Source organism: Falco cherrug, chromosome Z (genome assembly GCF_023634085.1).
Source record: "Falco cherrug isolate bFalChe1 chromosome Z, bFalChe1.pri, whole genome shotgun sequence".
Taxonomy (NCBI): domain Eukaryota; kingdom Metazoa; phylum Chordata; class Aves; order Falconiformes; family Falconidae; genus Falco; species Falco cherrug.
Window position 1 is genome coordinate 3,311,312 of NC_073720.1, and position 19,030 is coordinate 3,330,341.

The 19,030-nt window shown below is 43.3% G+C and overlaps 1 protein-coding gene across 4 annotated transcripts in view; it reads left to right on the forward strand.

The window, feature by feature from the left end:
* The window catches only part of DYM (dymeclin), a 213,727-nt gene extending 194,916 nt beyond the window's left edge, over window positions 1-18,811 (forward strand). For all 4 annotated transcript variants that reach the window (XM_055698723.1, XM_055698722.1, XM_055698724.1 and 1 more), the window contains one exon: window positions 17,703-18,811. In XM_055698723.1, coding sequence (XP_055554698.1) covers window positions 17,703-17,852 — 150 coding nt within the window. In that variant the 3' untranslated portion in view covers window positions 17,853-18,811. The remainder of the gene's footprint in view (window positions 1-17,702) is intronic.
* Window positions 18,812-19,030: the final 219 nt, after the last annotated feature.

Sequence of the window (19,030 nt, forward strand, 5' to 3'; positions counted from 1 at the left end):
TCTTTAATACTTTACTTACAAGATAAATGACTAGCTGAAAATAGGCTAACTTGGAGTTAATAGGTAACAGCTGAATTGTATAAATGCAAATGTGATGTAGGAAACCTTACATGTAGGGTTTTCAGAAGCACTGGTGAGGCTTTTGTTTGCCCCAGGGTTCTGGGTTTTTAAATCCAACATTTAATGTATTTTCATGATCTCCTTTACATCCTACTTGTAATTCAATCACAGTTCTCTAGGAAAGATGCATCCTGTTAGATGTGGGTCTTTGCTTATCTTACTGGAATCCAGAGAAGCAGAGTTCATCCAGAGATGAAGGAACACACAGCAAGAGCTGGGTATTGCACAACACGACAAGGTAGCTTGGGAGGGTGGTGCCTTGGGTGAGTGACTTGAGTAACAGTGATTCCGCAGTTCAGGAATGAGGTGCATTGGCCAAGATGAAGGGTGGGCTAGCACAGGACACTCCTATTCCCAAGCTGTTGTCTACATGGAGACTAATATTTATACGGAGGCTTAATGTCTGTCCCCTCCACCCCTGAAAACACTTCCAGTTACCTTCTGGAAGCTTCATTCTGGATTCAGTCACTTCATTCCAGTGTAATTGCTTTCTTCACAAAGCTGAACAATTATACTGGAATGAAATTACCTTATTCTGGAGTCACCATAGCTACTTCAGAAGAGCTATTCAATAATGTTGTTCTGCAGGTCAGCCTTCCACAGGAGCCTGGAAGTGTTGTGGTTATCTAAAACCAGTTTTGAGAAAAAACTGAAATGTTCAGGTGACAAGGTCCTATCTACCCAGCCAGGAGAAATGCACTAGGTAATAATAACAATTTAATTGTAGAAATGCAAATGGAATAATATATTAATACAATAATACATATCGTTAGTGATTCTGAGACTAATTTTTCAAACCAAGAAAAATGTAAAAGGGAAAACAAACCCTTCTTAGGAGCAGGGTGATCGGCAGGGTAAGAGTTTTGCTGTTCCCCCGTATTTCTCTCCTGTGGCTGTCTTCGCTTTGCAGTCACTTGGGTTTAGACCCTTCACTGCTACACAGAACTGTAACTGCAGTTATAGCCCTGTACCCAGCTGAGCTGATTAATGTCTCAGCCTTTGCCTGTGGCAGCTTGTGGATTGTAATTAACTGCTTCCCCTTAAGACAACAGATGAGAGTTCATGCAGTTACATGCAGAGCCTTTAGAAGATGGAATAGTGTCCTATAACAACAGTTATTACTGGGGTTTTTTTCCTTTCTGACCCAGAATTAGGCCATCAGGAAACTATCGATGTTGTAAAGTTAAGTATTCCTTTGAACCTGAAGAGAAGCAGAGCTGGGGTCTGAGCAGAACAGGAGAAGGTGGGAGGCTGGTTATCAGAATTTTCAAATGCATCACATGGCCAGGTAATAAAAAAGTTGTTTATCCATGTTTGTGATTAAAGTTCATAACAAGAAAAAAAAGGGGTGAAAGAGCTGTTGGACATGCAGCCTGGGAAAGAGCAGCACTGATAGGAGCATAGAACTGGCCATTCAGCACTTGCAAAGGGTTTAGTTAGCATCCTTTCACCCCTGGTGATAAAAACTAGGGAGTAGGAGGGAAGGTATAATGAATGATAACGAAGAAGCAGCAGCGGTACTCTTGTGGAGGCTGGTTACCTCTTCCCTAACAGTTGACATTTGCCTTTTCTCCTGAAGCAGAGCATCAGATACAAAATTGCTGTTGTGTGAAAATACACAGGTATCTATGACTCTTTAAGAAATAAATATGTAATTCTTCAGGCATCCTGTAGGGAGCAGAAAAATATTTCTGTACGGGATGCAAGGGATGTCCATTGCAATCATCTCCTCCTGGTTGTGCCCTACTGGTGACCCAGTCAGCATGCAAGGGACCCTTCAGCATCTCCATGTCTGGCGAAAGATGCCCCAACCAGTGCTTACCCGGGAGGAGGCTGTTCTGCAGCGATGAGCAGGAACCATCGCTGTTAGGAATATTGTTTTGGAGGAGAAAAAAAGTGGTAAGTGGTGGCATTTTCCTACTGTCACCCAGGATGAGGAATGTTTTCCTTCCTGCTGCTCTCCAGATGGCAGAGCATCCTTGTGCAAGGCATTGCTGGTGGTGATAAATGGGGGGGCTGATGGTAGGTGCTCTGCAGACTTTGTGGAGGGGAAGGGTCAGGAGTTGACATACAAACTCCAGTCACTAAAAAGGAGCGTGGGTTGCCAAAAGAGATCAATCACATATTTCTTTATGCACAGCTGAAGTCTGGTCTTGGCCTTTCATTGCACTGTGAAATATCCAACAAGACTGGAAGTGAGTGTAGCAGCAGAATCAGATTTTCCCATGTGAGCTCTTGAGACGCTGCATTGTCTGTCAGTGCATCTACTTTGATTTAGCTGTGCAATTTAAAAGTAAAGAAATATTTGCTAAATTTGATTTTTTTCAGTGGCACATAGAAAGGGTCATTCCCTTTATAGGAAGGAAGGGCACGTGGAGAGACACTGAGCAGAAAGATACGAACTTTACACAGATTCTAACACAAACCGATCTATCTATGTGTATCTGGTTGTTTGTCACTAGCTGCATTAAATTGGTTAATTTCATTGGTTTAAGGAAGCTTCTCCAAGAAGGACATAGAAAATATAAGGCAGAAAGTAAGTGCTGGAGAAATGAGTGGATGGGAAAGCAGCGTGAGACTTTCCAAGTCGCTCCCCATAGTAACAGATCTCTGACACTGGTAAACAACATTTTGCGTGTGTATGCTTCTCAAAGCTACTTCCATTCTGCTAACCGCTCGCCTGCCACATATTTTGAACTCTGTTAACCTTCAAGGATGATCCCATTTTTTTTGAAAGAGAGCACAGAGGAGCTTCCCTGCCCCGAACTGCAGAGCTTTGCTGGCTTCGCAGCAGCTTGGCAGGATTCCAGCGCTCATGAGCAGCCCATAACTCCCTGTCCAGTGCATCTTACGGGAGGGCTCAGAGCCAGAGCCCATCCCCTATTAACTTAGGAGCTATACATTTGCTTAAGCTGAATAACATTTCCCAAGTTTCCCTCCTCCTTCTCCATACCCTAGAAAGCCACCCTACACTTTTATTACGTTTTTTGCTGTGACTAAATCTGCTTCACATGTGTTGTGCAGCCTTCCCTTACTTGCATATGTTGTGAGTCCTCTAATGAAAAGTCCAGTGCCAAATGCGCTGCATGTGCATGACGTGTTGTTTCCAAATATCTTGCAACTTTGGTCAAAGCAAAGTAAAATTACACTGAAGTGCTCTGATTTATTTTTTCTTTTCTTTTCCTCCTCAGTTGAGAGCTATTTCCAACCCATGTGTTTATTTTCGACTGCAAACGTTCAGTATAGGCAGGGTAGCTGAGAAGGAAAATGAGTTGCATTTAAATTTAATTTATTACTTTGATTAAAAAAAAAAAGTTTTTGTTGGTCATTCCATTAAAAAAAAAATAACCTCTTTTTTTTTAAAAAAAAAAAAAAAGTAATGTGGCCAAGGTCAACAATTTTATCCCAGAAGGTGCCAGATTAGGCGAATTATGAACAACTGAATACAAGATAGAGGGAGAAAAAAATAATGTAACCAACTTCAATTATACCGGTCCAATTGCTCTCCCACTTTTAAGGTTTAGCTGTCTTTTCTGAATTAGTCTTTTAAATTAAGTTTCCATAACATGTGGCAGGTTGAGAAAAACAGTCCTCAGAAGATTTCTGCCCTGGTTGACAGATGAACTAGATAATGGAGTATAATCTTTTCCATTTTCATGATTTGACACATTTTCACTTCTGTGTGTATGTTTAAATCAAGGAATCAAAATAAATTTGAGTACAGAATATAAATCCCAGACAAAATTACAGCTTTCATTGCAGCGTTGGGTTAAATGTAAACAGCATGAATGTTACAGATATCTTTTAATTAAATGCATAAATCAGAGAAATGTCTTGAGTGTTTACAGCAACTACACCAAGAAGTGAGAATGAGGAAGAAATGTACTTTGTCAGCTGATGGCTGCCTCAACTGCATTCCCATACCGAGTTTAATTTTGTCACAACCTTTGGTACAAGTTGCAGTGCTGCTCTCCAGTTGATTTACAGGCTGTTTGTTCCTGCTTAGGATGATTAGCGATGTAGACGGCTTTTTCCTGGCCAAGCAGGGGATTTCTCACGTATATTGGCATCTCTGCTGAGGACTCTGCTGGTAGGATTTAGGGGGCAGCTGTTTTAGGTCACCATGCCATTCCTGTAGCTCTATTTGTTTTGTAGTATCAGATGATGGCATTGAATCTTGAATCCATATGGATTGAGGGTGGGTTTACGGTTCCTAAGGTTATAATGCTCAACCCACAATCTGTTGAGCTTGCAAACGAGGACTGATTTTTCTTGGCCATGTTCTCGTGTTGACTCCTTACCCTAACAAACCCTACTACACTCTTTTCTGCTCAGCTCCTCTCCTTGCACTTAGTGATCGTACTGTCACTCCAGGTAGGTGCTAAGTGTTTCCAGCCAGCGTGGGCTCTTAGAGCGCAGAGGATGAGGAAGGATGGGGGGTTCTGCAGGACATACGTTGCATTTAGTCCTTGCATACCTGCTAGATGATTTACGCTAGTTTTTTGTCACAAAAGATGTTTAAACTATGGGGAGGGTAATCAGCCTGTGGCTCGTGAGTGGAGTTTGGCTTGAGGACAGACAGTAAAGCAGTAGGGTGAGAATTTCCAGCTTGATACTGCTGCAGCAGCCTCCAGAAGCTCCAGGAGGAAGATTTCCCTTCCTTTGCTGCAGCGTGTTAGGTATCAAAAATCTCAGCAAGAATTGTTTTTAGAGCTAGCAAAGAAAAGGCTTCTATCAGCTCACTGAAGGAAGGTCTGCTAGGTGGTGTGACCAACTGGTAGCTCCAAAATAGAGCAGGGAGGGTTGTATCTATGGGGTGGGAGAGGAGCACAGCCCTTTCACTTAGGTCTTGTCCTTAACGTGAAACCCATGAGGTTCAAGCGGTGCCTGCAGCTCTGAGCTCAGAGTCAGGCAGCAAAATTCTTTGTGTTTATCTGCCCCATCAGGTTTTGCCAAACTCTGTCATCCTCTGCTAAGACCAGCAAAGACTGATTGTTGTCACCAGGGTAAAACAATCTTGGCCTGAATGCACAGGGAGGAAGGGGGCAGATATGGTTGATAACAACGGGACGTAACAGCATTTATGAATAAATGACTTTTAAAATTCCTGACCCTGAGGTGGGGAGTTCTAGAGAACTGCTTGATTCACAGCCTGAAGACAGTCTTTAGCAGAGTAGGAGGTTGTAATACAGTTAAGGTCAGCGAAGGCAAACAGATCTGGAAATACTGCATCTAAAGCATATTAAACCAGAAAACACGGGTAGTTTTCATGCATTATTGAAAGAGCAGCTCACTTGAGGCCCTTTTTCAGATTGAGGTGATTGTTTGCGCTAGAAAAAAAGCAGTTTCGCTATAGGAGAGTGTTAACTTTTTAAACTGGTGGACTTTTTGGATGCAGTCAGCTTCTGACTGCCTGTACTTAGCCAGTCAGGGAGATGCAGTTGGCTAGCTTCAAAGCTTATAGATTCCTTCACTGGGAAGGATTCCTTGTCCTCATTAATACTATTAATACTATTAATACATTAATATACTATGTATATTAATATTATACATTGTACTCATTAATAACTATCCCTTTCTCCCTCCGACACACCACTTGCCTCCATCATTGATAAAGGCTTGTTTCCAGTAGCTAGTTTGAACATGCTATCCCAGCCTTCATGTTCTTTGTGAATGGACTGGAATACAGACTGGAATGAACAACCTAAAAATCCATTTATGAAAAGGCACCATGGTTATATGTTGAGGTCAACTTAAACCCCTCTGGCTTGGGTCTGTCTTCAGAGAACTCTCAGTGTTAGGGCAAATAAATGAAAAAACCCAAACTGTGAAATCCACATCACAAAATAAAGAGCATAAACGTCCGCATTTGGCATCGATTCCTTGGCTTGCGGTCCCAGCAGAGATAAGGCAGCAGTCTGGCACCGTGTGCTACGGCTGGAGAGGTTTTACTGTCATTTCATGTTTCGCTCCTCAAGACAAATAAATTGGATTTCCTGCATGGAGCGGGGCAGTGCTGCTCATCTCACGGCACGATTTGTCTGTTTGCTGAGGCTTGAAATACTTAAGAAGGGAGTATGTCCATCGGGGTGTACATTTTCCAGTTTGGGGAAATTAGGGAGCCAAAGGTCTGCAGACTCAATAGGGGTGTTAGTCAGCGTGTCCTGAACCTCGGGCAGATAAGGGTCCACTTCCTAGGCTGCCCTGATCTGAGAGTTGACAGTTGGTGACAGCGAGTCTGTCTCTGTTCTTAAGTCATTGTTATCATTTTTTCTAATATTTACAGGCCTGGCTCTCTCAGATTAAAAAGTACAAAACCAAAAGGAGGTCTTCCTCCATGGGCAGTCGGGGGGGGGGGGGGGGAGGATGTTTGGGCTTGGCATGCTGCCCCGCCGCTGTGCTGGGTGGGAGGGACCGGAGGAGGATGTCGGCGTGGGCTTCGTCTTTGTGGCTTCTGTTATGTAAAAGTCAAACCTTGTAAAACCAGCCGCGAGGAGACATGTTGTAAATGTTAGCCTCCGCGAGGCAAATGGAAGGTGTTAAACCCAGCGGGGAGATGGGTCTTGTTTCCCTGGGTGATGTACAAAGCCAAAGTCTAGGCGGTGTTTTGGACCCCTGTACGGTGATAATGGAGAGGAGCTCAGTCCCAGTTGTCCAAAGGAATGTTCTTTTTGGCTTGGTGGGATGTTTTGGATGCTGCTGCAGCATTGCACCAATTTCCAGTGAAAGCATGTCTGGGACCTCGTCACTGGAAAAATATGCAAACTGAATCACTCTGCTCTTCTGCCACCTTTTGTGTTGGGGAAATATGTTCTACGCAACTAAAAGAGAAAACAACTGTGACATGTAGTAACTCTGAATTTGGGGTGGAAGAAACAGGCAGGTGAAAACGGCATTTGGACCTCTTGGTCCTCCACCTCTGTACTTCAACTGGACAATCCCAAGTATCAGGGCAGCAGAGAGGGCTCGTATAGGAAGTTTCCAAAAGGAAAAATCCTTTAACTATGAAATTAATGTGGTTTATGCTGTCAGCATAATTCAGTGCCTTCCCATCTCAGATCCTGAAGAGCAGGGAGAGATCAGCACTAGAGACTTCGTAGGTGGTGACCAGCTCCACCAGCAAGCGTATGGTAGGACTGAGCCTGTGAAGATGGACGGGGAGACCTCTAGCTCCTTTCCCAGGCTGGAGGAGGAAAAATCTAACCTTGGGCTTGATAGTTCCTATGAAAAAGTAAGCAAAAGGTAATATTTACTAATTACTGGGCCAGAATTTGTACATTGTCCAGACAGAGTTCCTGAGGCAGCAAGGCAGAGTGCTTGCTCCAGTGCCCTACCAAAATACAAAAACATGGGTTGTGTTCCTGAAGTGTAATGATTTCCTTCGTTGCCATGCTTCGAGCAAACACCCTGTGCTTGTTCTGCATTGCTGATTGCATGGCACACACCATGGGGAGAGCTCTGTTTGCACAACTTCTGGGTTTTTGGTGGCAGTAGGAGAAGCTGGGCAGCAGTGAGAGGTTTATCTGGGGTTTGGTTTAGGATGATGGGATGGTGCGTTAGCCTAGGTGGAGCAGTCGCCGGTGATGTTATCTGCAGCACGAAGCATTTGTACAATAAACAATATTCCTTGTGTTTTAGACTGGTCTGCTATCAAAATCAAAACAGCTGCTGTGGCTTAAACAATAGCACTTGCTGCTAGAAATTTAAAATACATAGTTGGCTCAGAGATTTGTGTAGAGTGGATTCTCCATGTCCATGGGTATATCACTACAGTTATTAGTATACATTACTTATTCAGCAGGATTGTATTCTGCAAGCCTTCCATTGTTCATACACTTCATAGGCCCTTTTAAAACTTTTCAGGTGAGTTTTTCTTTATTGTTAAATTTTAATAAGTTATATTATTTAGACTAAAAGCTAAAAGTATGCAACTCACTTCTCAGAAAATAGCGATAGTTGTCTCTGATGTGACAACTGGGATATTGGTTGGCATTTATAGTATTGTTTTTGTTCTAAAAAAAGGTTGATCAGGGAACACAGACCTGTAATTTTTATCCAGAAGTTGGAGCGGACTGTAGCCCAGATACACAAGGTAATTTGTCTCTGCCATCTTCACCTAGCAGGCTTCTCTTGTACAATATCTCCAAGAGAAGACTGCCTTTTTCACCCCTACTTTACCCTCCTTTTGAGTTCCTCCACCTTGTTGCAAATAATCAAATCGTATGGGAGAAATTCTTTCGATCTTTGGCAAGTCCTGAACCATAAAGATCCCTTTCTGTTTTATATAAGGGTTTCCCCACTGACCAGGTGATGCTGGGGCTCTGTAGGCACCATGGGCTTTCTCTGGAGGGACCAAACATCTCTGCTTCTCACTGATCTGCTGGTTGTCTGCATAACTGATCTTCCCCTGCCTTCACTGGCTTGCTAAACTTTATATATATTTTTCCTGTCTTTGGTAGAGTGATCCCAACAGTGCACATATGGATTTAGAACAACTTAAACTTTTGCCCAATTTGAGACCTTCAAAGAGTTGATTTTCCCTTCATTTACACAATGTGTAAAAGTAAGCGAGAGGCTCTCAACTGAGTTATTAAACCAGTTTCTTTGTTTAAAGTTTACATTTTGCATACTTGAAAAGTGGCAGATTTTCAACTGTCCCATTCATAAAATTCTGCAAGCAAGAAGATCAGCATCAGAGCTGCTTTGTTTCAGGGGAGAATGGTGTCTCGGATTTGGGAAGTCTTTATAAGGTTGCAGGGTTTAATTCTGAGACTCAAGAAATTCCTTGATGTGCAAGCCCTTCTTTGAGGGTACTACTAAAGCATCATTGACTTAATTGTGAGAGGTAGCAGAGTGAAGTGTGCAAAATCTACTCCTAATCTTATAAGCTTTGCTTAGCAGCTATACAAATCTTCTATATAAAGTTGGCAGTGACTGAGTGATTTCTAAATGCATTCTGGTTTTGACAAAAATGTTTGCTGCAAACATACTGTTTTTCACTGCTGTGTAAAGCTTTGAACGTTATTCTAGAGCTGAAATGCAGGAAGCCAGGGCTTAAACTCATTTGCATATTCCTTTGCACTGGTAAAAATAGGGTGTGCTGTTATGAAATGCGCATTTTCTGCAAATCCTGTGGTAGGAAGACTTACATATCCTTTTCATATTGATAAAAGTTTTCTGAGTTGATAGGTTTGTCCCCGTTTGTGAGGTGGTGCTCTTTAATGCTACTGAGAAATGGGTCCAGGGATTATTCTGGTTTTCAGATTTTAGTTCTCTAAATTCAAAAGCACACAAAGGATTTTACTTACTTATCTGAGTAGTCGGTGTGTGTACATAACAGGATCACAAATGCTCAAGCGAGGTCAGGCATTCAGTCTAGACATTTTTGTGATTTGGGCCAGTAGTTTTCTTTATTCCACATGCTTAAATCTTTTCTTGGTTAGTTTTATTTTGATATTAAAAACATTCCTCATTTTTACCTGTCGTCATTTTTAGGGGGTTCATTTTTTGTTCAGAACCCATGCTCTTTTTTTCTAAAAGGCCTCTGCATTTTCAAGGAATTCTTCTTGTTTCAGGCTAAGCCCTGAAGTCGTTGAAAGTTCTATGGTTTTGTTCACGGTACCTCATCTACACATCATGCCTTCATCCTCAAGCTTATAGTATAATTAAATACATCCGTCTTTAGTCCTTTTTTTCACTATTATTTGGCAAAGCCAGCATATATTGTATTCTCTGCAGCATTGTAAACATCCCTGTAATGTTCCTGTTGCCATTCCCTGTCTCTGGTCTGCCAGCAAGTCATGATTCTGGCTGGCTCCTAGCTGTTGGAAATGTTCTGGAAAGATGTGTATCCATCTAGACAATATGGCATACAGAACAGTCCTGACATGGGAAGCAAATTGGATTTATAACTGTAAATCCTTGAATTGTGACTATAATATGTATAATACATACAATGTTAGGTAGAGAGTAATCATGCTTAACAGTGCATAATACGTGGTCCTGCTTTAGGCTTTCATCTTAATCATCTTAATCTTTTCTTCCTCTTCCAGAATTTCTCCAGGTAGGCACAGCATCCCCGAAGCTGAGCAGTGATCCCCTTGTTTTCTTAAACTGAGCGCTGAAGGGATTTTTTCTGGATCAGCTCTTCAGGTGGCACGTTCTCAGCCAGGTTTGCTGAGGAAGCTGCTGACCAATGGTCTGATTTATTTACTGACCTGTCCTAGAAGTAGATCAGAGTCAGTTGTTTCTGAGGTGGACCCAGGACAGCCTGAAGTGGGTACCTGGCCTCATCCTAAGCTCAAATTTATACTTTTATGCAGTGCTTTTGGAATTTATACGATTAACGACTCTGTATGAAGACAAAAATAATTTCTGTGGCATGCTTTAGACCTGTTGATATTAATCAGCAATATTTCCCAGCTGTAAGGAAAAGAAACAAGCGTGTGTGTATGTGCATCCCTGACTCTCTAGAAAGTCTTTAAAGCTGTCAGTGTTTGCCAACCTGCCCTAGAAAGAAATGCAATTTTTCTCTTTTTAGCAATGGGATACTCCGCAAAGCTTTGTACCCTGGCAGGGTTACTACCAATATTTCACTTCTTTAAATCATTTTGTCTTTACCAATAAACCTCTAGGCACAGCTGTTTAGCCGATTTTTCCAAAATTGACCTGGTTTCTCAGTACTCTTTAAAAAAAAAAAAAAAAAAAGAAAAAGAAAAATTATAAGAACTCTCACCAGAAGCTCATCTGCTTCTCTGGTGGCTGCTCACATCTTACGGTGCAAACACACAGTTTGCTCCCTGAGCATTTATTCTCCTGCAACTGTGGTTGTACAAACCTTTAGTCTGAGCGATCTGAAAACAGAAATTGTGTATCAATGATCCTAACGTGCTGAAACAGTTGTCTCTCTATAGATAAACCTCCCAGCCCTTCTGACTTACTGAATTTTCCTCCCTGGGAAAAACGTTTTCTACTACAGCTCATGTGATTGCTTGAAGTGGGGCTATTTAGCCTCTGTGTAGATTGTTTTGAAGATCATCTTACCATCTTGAGTTTTGTATTTCTTTTTCACAACCTCCTGACATGCTCCGAGCTGCTGTTTTCTTCTCTGTCTTTAAATTTGCACCTATTCCTTACGCAGATCTTTGAACAAGATGTGCAGCTTGTGCTTAGTCTAGCAGATTTCCTGTTTGTTTCCTTCATCTCCTCACCATCATCATCTGCTGGGCTGTCTGTGCTTCAACCCTGAGGAGAAAAAGATAATATCGGGCAGCTGTGGTGTAGCCTGCACAGATATTTCATCAAAGCCTCATAGGCTTTCTGTCTCAAGTCAGAGAGAAGCGCCGTAGATGCAGACAGAACCAGAGAAAGATGAAATGGCATTATCTCCCCAGAAGTATTAAATAATTACAAAAATTCAGTCTATCAGTACCTTAGAACAAGCACTGAGAAATTTTCTTCCATAAATTGTGCTCTGTCAAAGCACTTTAGGTTCCTATATTTGTATAAAAATCAAATATATCAACATTTACATGAGTACTTGTATATCTCTATCGTCAACAGTGCACGAGGCATGACTTTTGAGTTGTTTTCAAGATCACTGGTCATTAATTTGCCTCAGATTGGGATTCTGGAGACCGGATTTCAAAGTGGCATTGTGGATTTTATAGACAAGTATGAATGTTCTTCCTCTGCCCAAACTCCTTATAGATTGGTACGTTTGATGCAAGGCAGGTTGTAGGACTAAACCTTGCTGGGGTAAACGTTCATTATGGCCCCTGCAATAAAGACGTGGCACGGTGCTGAATCTGAGCCCTTACAGGACTTTTTTTCTTTGCCAATTGACGTATTTGGCTAATAGGGTCCAATCCTGCAGGTGCTCCCCAGGCAATACCGCTGTATTTAGCTGAAGCAATACGAAACACAGAATTTGCCAGCATATCATTAGGTTCCCAAACAAGACTCAGGATAAGCTTTTCAAATGCACACCAATCCCATAAGACTTTGAAGCTTCAGATTGATGGCAAGTTAATGTGAATTTGACTCTCAGATGTGTTCAGACTCCTTTGGAAATGGTATTTTTCTCCTAAACCAGTCACATGCTTTTGAAAATACTGACTCACATTGGGCTGCTGTTTCAGAAACCAGTGTTTCTAACCAAGGACTTGAAAAGAGGGTTTTCCAGTTGTATGTTAATCCAAGTCTTTTCCACAGCAACTGCCCCGTTTCTTCGATGAGGGCTGCTTTTCATCCAGTAAAGCATCTAGACCAGTGTAGGAGCAAAGAGCAGCTGTGGGTGCCCCGTCCCCGGCAGTGCCCACGGCCAGGCTGGGGCTGGGACCCACCTGGGCTGGGGGGAGGTGGCCCTGCCCGGGGCAGGGGGTGGGACTGGGTGGGCTTTAAGGACCCTCCCGACCCAAACCGTGCTGTGAGTCTGTGACATAACTTCACTCCATCACTCTTCAAGCAGCTCCATCTGCCCTTGCTTGTCTTCTCTGAGTGGAGATCATCCACTGACATGACACTGCAGCCCAACAGCAGCTCTGATGGTTCATTTGGGAAGGGAAGGGGATTTTTTTTATTTGATGTATGGCTCGAGTCTTGGAGCTCAGATGCCACTGAGTTGGCTGGAGCTGTGCCAGGTGCTGTTGGCTGGCCATGATGCTATCTTCCTAATCGTTAACTGAAAGAAAAAAAAAAAACCCCGATGTTGTTGAACTTTTGCGGTAGGGGAGTTATTGCAGTTTAGTTCTGCATCTGTTCATCGGACTTCCTGTGGGTTTTCATCGAATCATATGATTGACAGTGCAGACAGCCTGCAAAGTTCTTGGTCTGTCTAGTTTATACCCTCGTCCCAACCACTAAATCTGACTTCTGCTTTGTCTGGTAGAAGAAAACAAGATAGGGTGCTGTGGTAGGTTGATTCACCGGAGCTGATAAGTGGTATCTGTATTTTAATTGTGCAGTTCAATCCTGGTGTTACCTCCGGCTCTCAAGTTTTCAAGTACTGTCTCAGGCTGGTTTGTGTTAAACTAGCTGGGGCTGTCTCTCCTCTGGTAATGGCTGGAGAGAGGTGCAAATAATGGCTCCGCTGGACCCGTTTGTGTCAGGGCAATGAGTTCAAAAATTGAAATAGTGAAGTGAACCGGTAACGAAGTATTTGTACATCTGTCGACGCCATCCAGCTGAAGGAATAGGGCTGAGAAGGAAAAAAAGGGATGTTTTATCCCACGTCAAGACTTCTCCTCCGTTATTAAGACTACCATTTAAGATGCCTTAGAGCGGTCCCTCTTTCCAGAAAGTGCTAAAAATCAGGTTCATTTGAATGTCACTGACTGGGGAGAAAATGTCTTTCCAGGATTAAGGTGGCCGCAACAGCAGCAAAGCAGAAAGAAAATGGGTTTCTACATTGCTGCTTTGACGTGCCACTTTGGGAATGTCATTAATTGTGCTAAAACCCTCACCAGTGCTGGCTAGGGTGTTTGCTGGGAGTGTCCTGAGACTCCTGTGACCTGGTTGTTTTGACAGCTCTCCTGAATCATTCATTTGGTATCATCTCCTTTCTGTCTACAGCACATGGCGAAGGCTCCTGATCGCTTATTTGGAAGCAGTACATGCAGGAGATAGAAGGGCACAGAGCCGAATTTAAACATTCCTTGAATTATTGCCCATCAAAAATCATAAATCTTTATGGCGTTGGTCAAGCTTTTTATGCGGTATTCAACCCTTGCTGTTATAAATGGTTTTAAAGTCGGTCTGATAAGTCACAAGCTTTTTTGAAGTGACATAAATCCAATGATTTTGAATGTTAACAAATTCTGTTTTGAGTGGACACCTTCGTGGTGAAACAGTGTGGGTGGGTTTTTATCTGAACAGTGGATGTCTGCTGTGCTGATAAATCTTGCAAGATAGATGCTGGTGCAGTTCTCTCCATACTGGGCTTCTAGGATTTCTCATTTTTAATGAATGAGAAAACATGGCCTCCACACAGCCATGGATCATTGCAGTCATCTAAAGAAGCTGGGTTTGAATTACTGACCTGGAAGTCAAACTCTCCATGTCTTGTTAGCAATGCATTGAGCTAGCCTGGGCTCACTGTTCAGGTGGACCATCAAAAATCCATCACTTCTGCCATTACTTACCTTCTTTTTTATAAAGATATATTTGAAATTGTATGTATGTAATGGCAAGGTATATTACATCTCTCCTTAAAAATCTCATTATCCTTGTCTACATTTCCAAGATAAAGCTGCAGAGTGTTAAGGCATATGTTGAGTGTGAGAAAGTCCAGGCTGACTGCAGTGAGTTATAGTCTTTAATCTGAAATTGATTATTAAATTGCTATGGTATGATCACAATAGATGGCAACATTGATCAGTCTGAAGAAAGGCTTAATAATAAAATCAATGCATGACTGTTATTGCCTGAAAATATGAATGCTATCTGATTTATTTTATGCTGTCCTTCCAGCTGAGAGATAATAGGATAGTAAGAGCAGAGCATCTCAGATGTAGCTATTGGAATTTCTAACACAATTTTACCAACTGTTTTAAAGCTAAAGTTGTTTGTTAAGCTGCATTAGAGTCCAGAATGGTCCCTGACTACTGCCAGGAGTGCTTGCAAAACCAGTAGCTATAATTCATGACCCTGAAGGTGAAAAAAGTTATCTTGTGTTTAATTCAACTCAAATTAGCATCTTTAATCGCTTTTTTCCCCTTCCCTCCCAGAAGGACTACTGCAGGCTGCAGCACTGGCGTGCAGCCACCTTTGGGGTGAAGAATGACAGCTGTGTGAGGGTTTTTCTCTGCTAGGAAATGTTGCAGTGGTTTAATCATAAGGTTTAACCATTCACCCTGCTGATGCAATGCTGAACTGAACATGTTCCTGTCTACACGGACCACAAGCCAGGAAGCATTTAGGAGGGAAGTGGGGAACACTGCACAGAGGACAAGCAGAGCACAGTATCAGTTTTAAAAAACAAAATAATTAAAATATACATGAGGGTACCAAAAGAATTGTGGTGTTGCGAGAGGAGGGATGGGGTGGCAGAGGGGGAAGGCAGGTGCAGCTTGAGGACTTGGAGCCGAGATGGGAACAGATGGAGGATGTTAATGAAAAGGAGGATCTCAGAAGGCTGATGGGGGGAAAAAAGGAAACTTGGGCAAGTACAGAATAGAAAGATACCCTAAAGGGATACCATAAAGGTGCAGTGGAAGGGATCTGGCAGTGGGAGTAGACTAGGAGACGGGAAGTGAGAGATGGAGGTGAGTATGGGTGCAGGATACTCACACAAAGAGTGAGGAAGCAAAATGATGTGGAAGATTAAACAGGATGGTCAAAAGAGACTTGGGGAAGAGAGGTTATAGAGAGGTTGTAAAAAATGGTTTAGGTGCCCAGAAGGGCTACGGGAGAGCTTCTCTACCACAAACTGCATGTCTGACGCAGGAAATTAAACCTGCTGATGTACCTTTGAGGTTCTGGGCTTTGAACTCAACAGGAGTTAGATGCAGAAGTGCCTTTAACAACCTTATCTTTTAGCTGCCTTAGTTCCTAAGAGAGAGGTAGTAGTGGTGGAAACAATACTGCCCTCCTTCCCTCCCTGCTTGCTGTAAGGATGAACTCGCCATATGGCCTAAGTCATCAAGTACAATAATTAGCAGCCACACCGATGGCCCAGATGGTTCCGCCCAGGCTAAATACTGGCATCCAGCTAAGCAGAGCTGTGGCGAAGGGCCTGACCCCAAACTAAGCCAAACTATGGCAGCTCCAGAACGTTGGTGCATGCTGGAAGGTGACACCAACCACCCTCATCAATGGAGGAGGTGGCACGTTGTCACCCAAGGCTGCGGTTGAGTGAAGCTGAAAAAGCTGTCCGTGGAGACATGTAGGAGAGGGCACATTGTCACCTGTGCTTGAATGAAGCTGTCCATGGGGACGTCTTCCTTGTAAGGCACAGTGCAGGTGGCATCTTTGTGGCTTGGTGTAATTGTATGCTCAGCGTTTGCACCGAACCACTCCAGTAACGGCAGCAGCTCAAGGAAGGAGTAGCATAGTTTCCATGTTTTCTGACTCCCAAGAATGCAAATCACCTGTGTGTGTAAAGGTTAAATAAATAACCCTGAAAGCCAAGTGGCCCAGAAGTGCCCCTTCAGAGGAGGCTGTTCCAGCCAGAAGAGTCTTGTACCCTAACACAAGGAAACAGGACACTGTGAGCACAGGAAAGATGATAGGGGATCCCTCCATTATTAATGGGCAGAGAGGCTTCTTAGCCATCGCTGTGCTTGTTCTGATCGTGTCACACCATAGAGTATATTCTTAGTCTTAGCCACAGCCTTATAAATAATAAAAGGGGTCATGTTTTATCTTACCCCAGTGATCATTGTAATGTGGCTTTTATCTGAGACTCTGCCAAGCTCTTGACACAGGCAACATTTAGAAGCAGATAAAATGATTGAAGAGCACAGTACAAAAGTAGGCTCAGCTCTTCCCCCAAAACACAGGCTTACCCAGAGGGAACGCAGGGGGTTTGCGATGTATGTGCTGCTTTGGGAGGGAAGGAAGGAGAAAATTGGAAACTTGAGGATGCACATGTCCATCCAGGTAGGTTGGGCAGGGCTAGCACGTCTGATGTGTGTTGATTCTGGAGTGCTTTGCTTAAAGCTGGGACTGAAAACCAGGGCTTTTGTGGAAACTGTATTGTCTGGCCCGTAAGTTCCAGGAGGGGGAGGTACCTGCGTGGGTGGACGATAAGGTCTGTGTGCACGGGTCTTGCGGTTATAGCCCTTGAGGCTGAAGTGGGGTAGGTGCGTGACGTGTTGCAGTTGTGGAGCTTGCAGGGGTTTGCACTCACAGTTGCCACGCCACGCTGATGCCGTTAGTGTGCTCCTCAACAGGAAAGCCAAGGCACAGAGGTAATGACCTGCCCAAAAGTACAAAAGAACCTGTAGCAAAACTGGAAGCGGTCTCCTGCACCCCAGGAGCCCACCCACGGAGCCTAGGCACACTTCCTGCCGTGCTTCCTGGAGGAAGAGCATTTCTCTCCTGGAAACTTGTAGTTACATAAAGTCTTGGAGAATTAGAGGGGAAAAGTCAGTTTGCCGTAACACTGGGTTCCTGAAACAGATCACACTTGTCTACTCTTACAGCCTTTCCAAAGGGTTGTCCTGCAGAGGAGCTGAGTAGGGTTAATAGCAAAATACATTTTAGGGAAAGCTGCAATAAACAGGTCTGTACGTGCACAAGCAAGGTGGCTTTTGTGGGGCTGCTAAAACCGGCAGTTTTCCTCCAGACCTTTCTGTTTTGTAAGGGATTCAGACGTTTAGTCTTTGTTAACAGGCAAATTGAGTGTGACCAACAATAAGAGGGTTGAATTCAATGTGCTAGCGTAGCGTTCGGTTCAAAGAAGAAATTAAGAATGATCTCTTCATCTCATGATATATCCGTAATTTTTTTCCTTTGGGTCTAATGGTTTGGTTCCTTCCGTGATTTTTTTCACCAGACCTCTTTCTTCAGTGTTTACATGGGTTGTTTGTTTGCAAAGACATGCAACCCTTCCCTCAGTGGACTTTGGTTTTTTGTTGCAGAAGTTCCCAGAGTTGAAGTTCAAGTACGTTGAGGAGGAGCAGCCTGAGGAGTTCTTCATCCCCTACGTTTGGTCCTTGGTCTACAACTCTGCCGTGGCCCTGTACTGGAACCCCCGTGACGTCCAGCTCTTCACTATGGACTCCGGCTGAAGGAGGTGCCCCAGCCAAGCTAGCTCAGCTCCGTCTTCTTACGGAAGATGAAACTCTGCACCGCGTGTTAATACGTGACCCCTTCCAGCGTGCACCCTCTGACCCCACAGCTTACAGAGAATGACGCTTGCCGCTAGTGTACAGTCCAACAGCAGCTTTTTGGGAGCAGGTTGCCACCGAGACGCTGGCAACAGACTGTGGTGTGAGGAGCTGACGGCTTGTAGGCAACCTGGTATTTATAGTCCTATAACCTAGAGCTTGTTTGATGAAAATGAGGCCTTACACATGGGGTATGATGTTACTACCAACCACAAACCTAATTGTTCTTTTAACTTAAGGGGATAAATGAGGAAAGAGATGGTGGACTTTGATCTGGGAACAGTATTTGTGTTTTTGTTTCTTTCAAGCGAGGCAGCTTCGTTGGGTTCAGCTCGCTCTGGTCTGTTGGATTCTGCGGTGGGTAGCTCGTTACCTAATGCCGTGCTTTCACTCACAGCCGTGCGTTTTGGTGACACTGTCAAGGCTACAGTCATCAAATCAGTGTCTACACCGTCATCCAAGGGTACTAAGCAAGCAGCATATTAATCAATTTAGCTCCCAGGCAGATTCAAAACACTTGATTTAGATGTCAAAATGTTTGTGGGAGGAATGTCAATAGCAACCCTTTTGTTGTTGTTTGACTGGCAAATACTCTATAGAGGGCTAGAAACACCAGCTTTCAGAGTCAGGTCCCTTACAGACTTGTTTTACTGTGCTTCTTTGAAAAAGTTGTTCCTGGAAATTGAACGTGTGGTGGGAAAAAAAAAAAAAATTCTCCAAAGAAAATAGTTGTAAGATTGTAAAATAGACCAATGTCCTGTAAAACTGTGTGTAATGGTGACGGTGTGTTGTGGGGATCCTTGGCAAAATTCTGCATTGAAAATCCTGTTTGCTATTAAAGGTTTTATGGCAGAAGTATAGATTTATCTGAATGTAGAACACTTTTTTTTGTTGTTGTTTTAAAGTGTCCTTTCCTGATATACCTGTTTCTGCAGTTGGAAGAACAAAAGAAATGGCTTGACCCAATTTGGAAAGAACATCTCATTTTTCAAAATGAGGATCATTTCTTCTCTGGGGAGGCTGCTGACGCTGCCCGTTGCACACATGTGCAAACGCTCTCCTAATCCCATGTGCTGCCA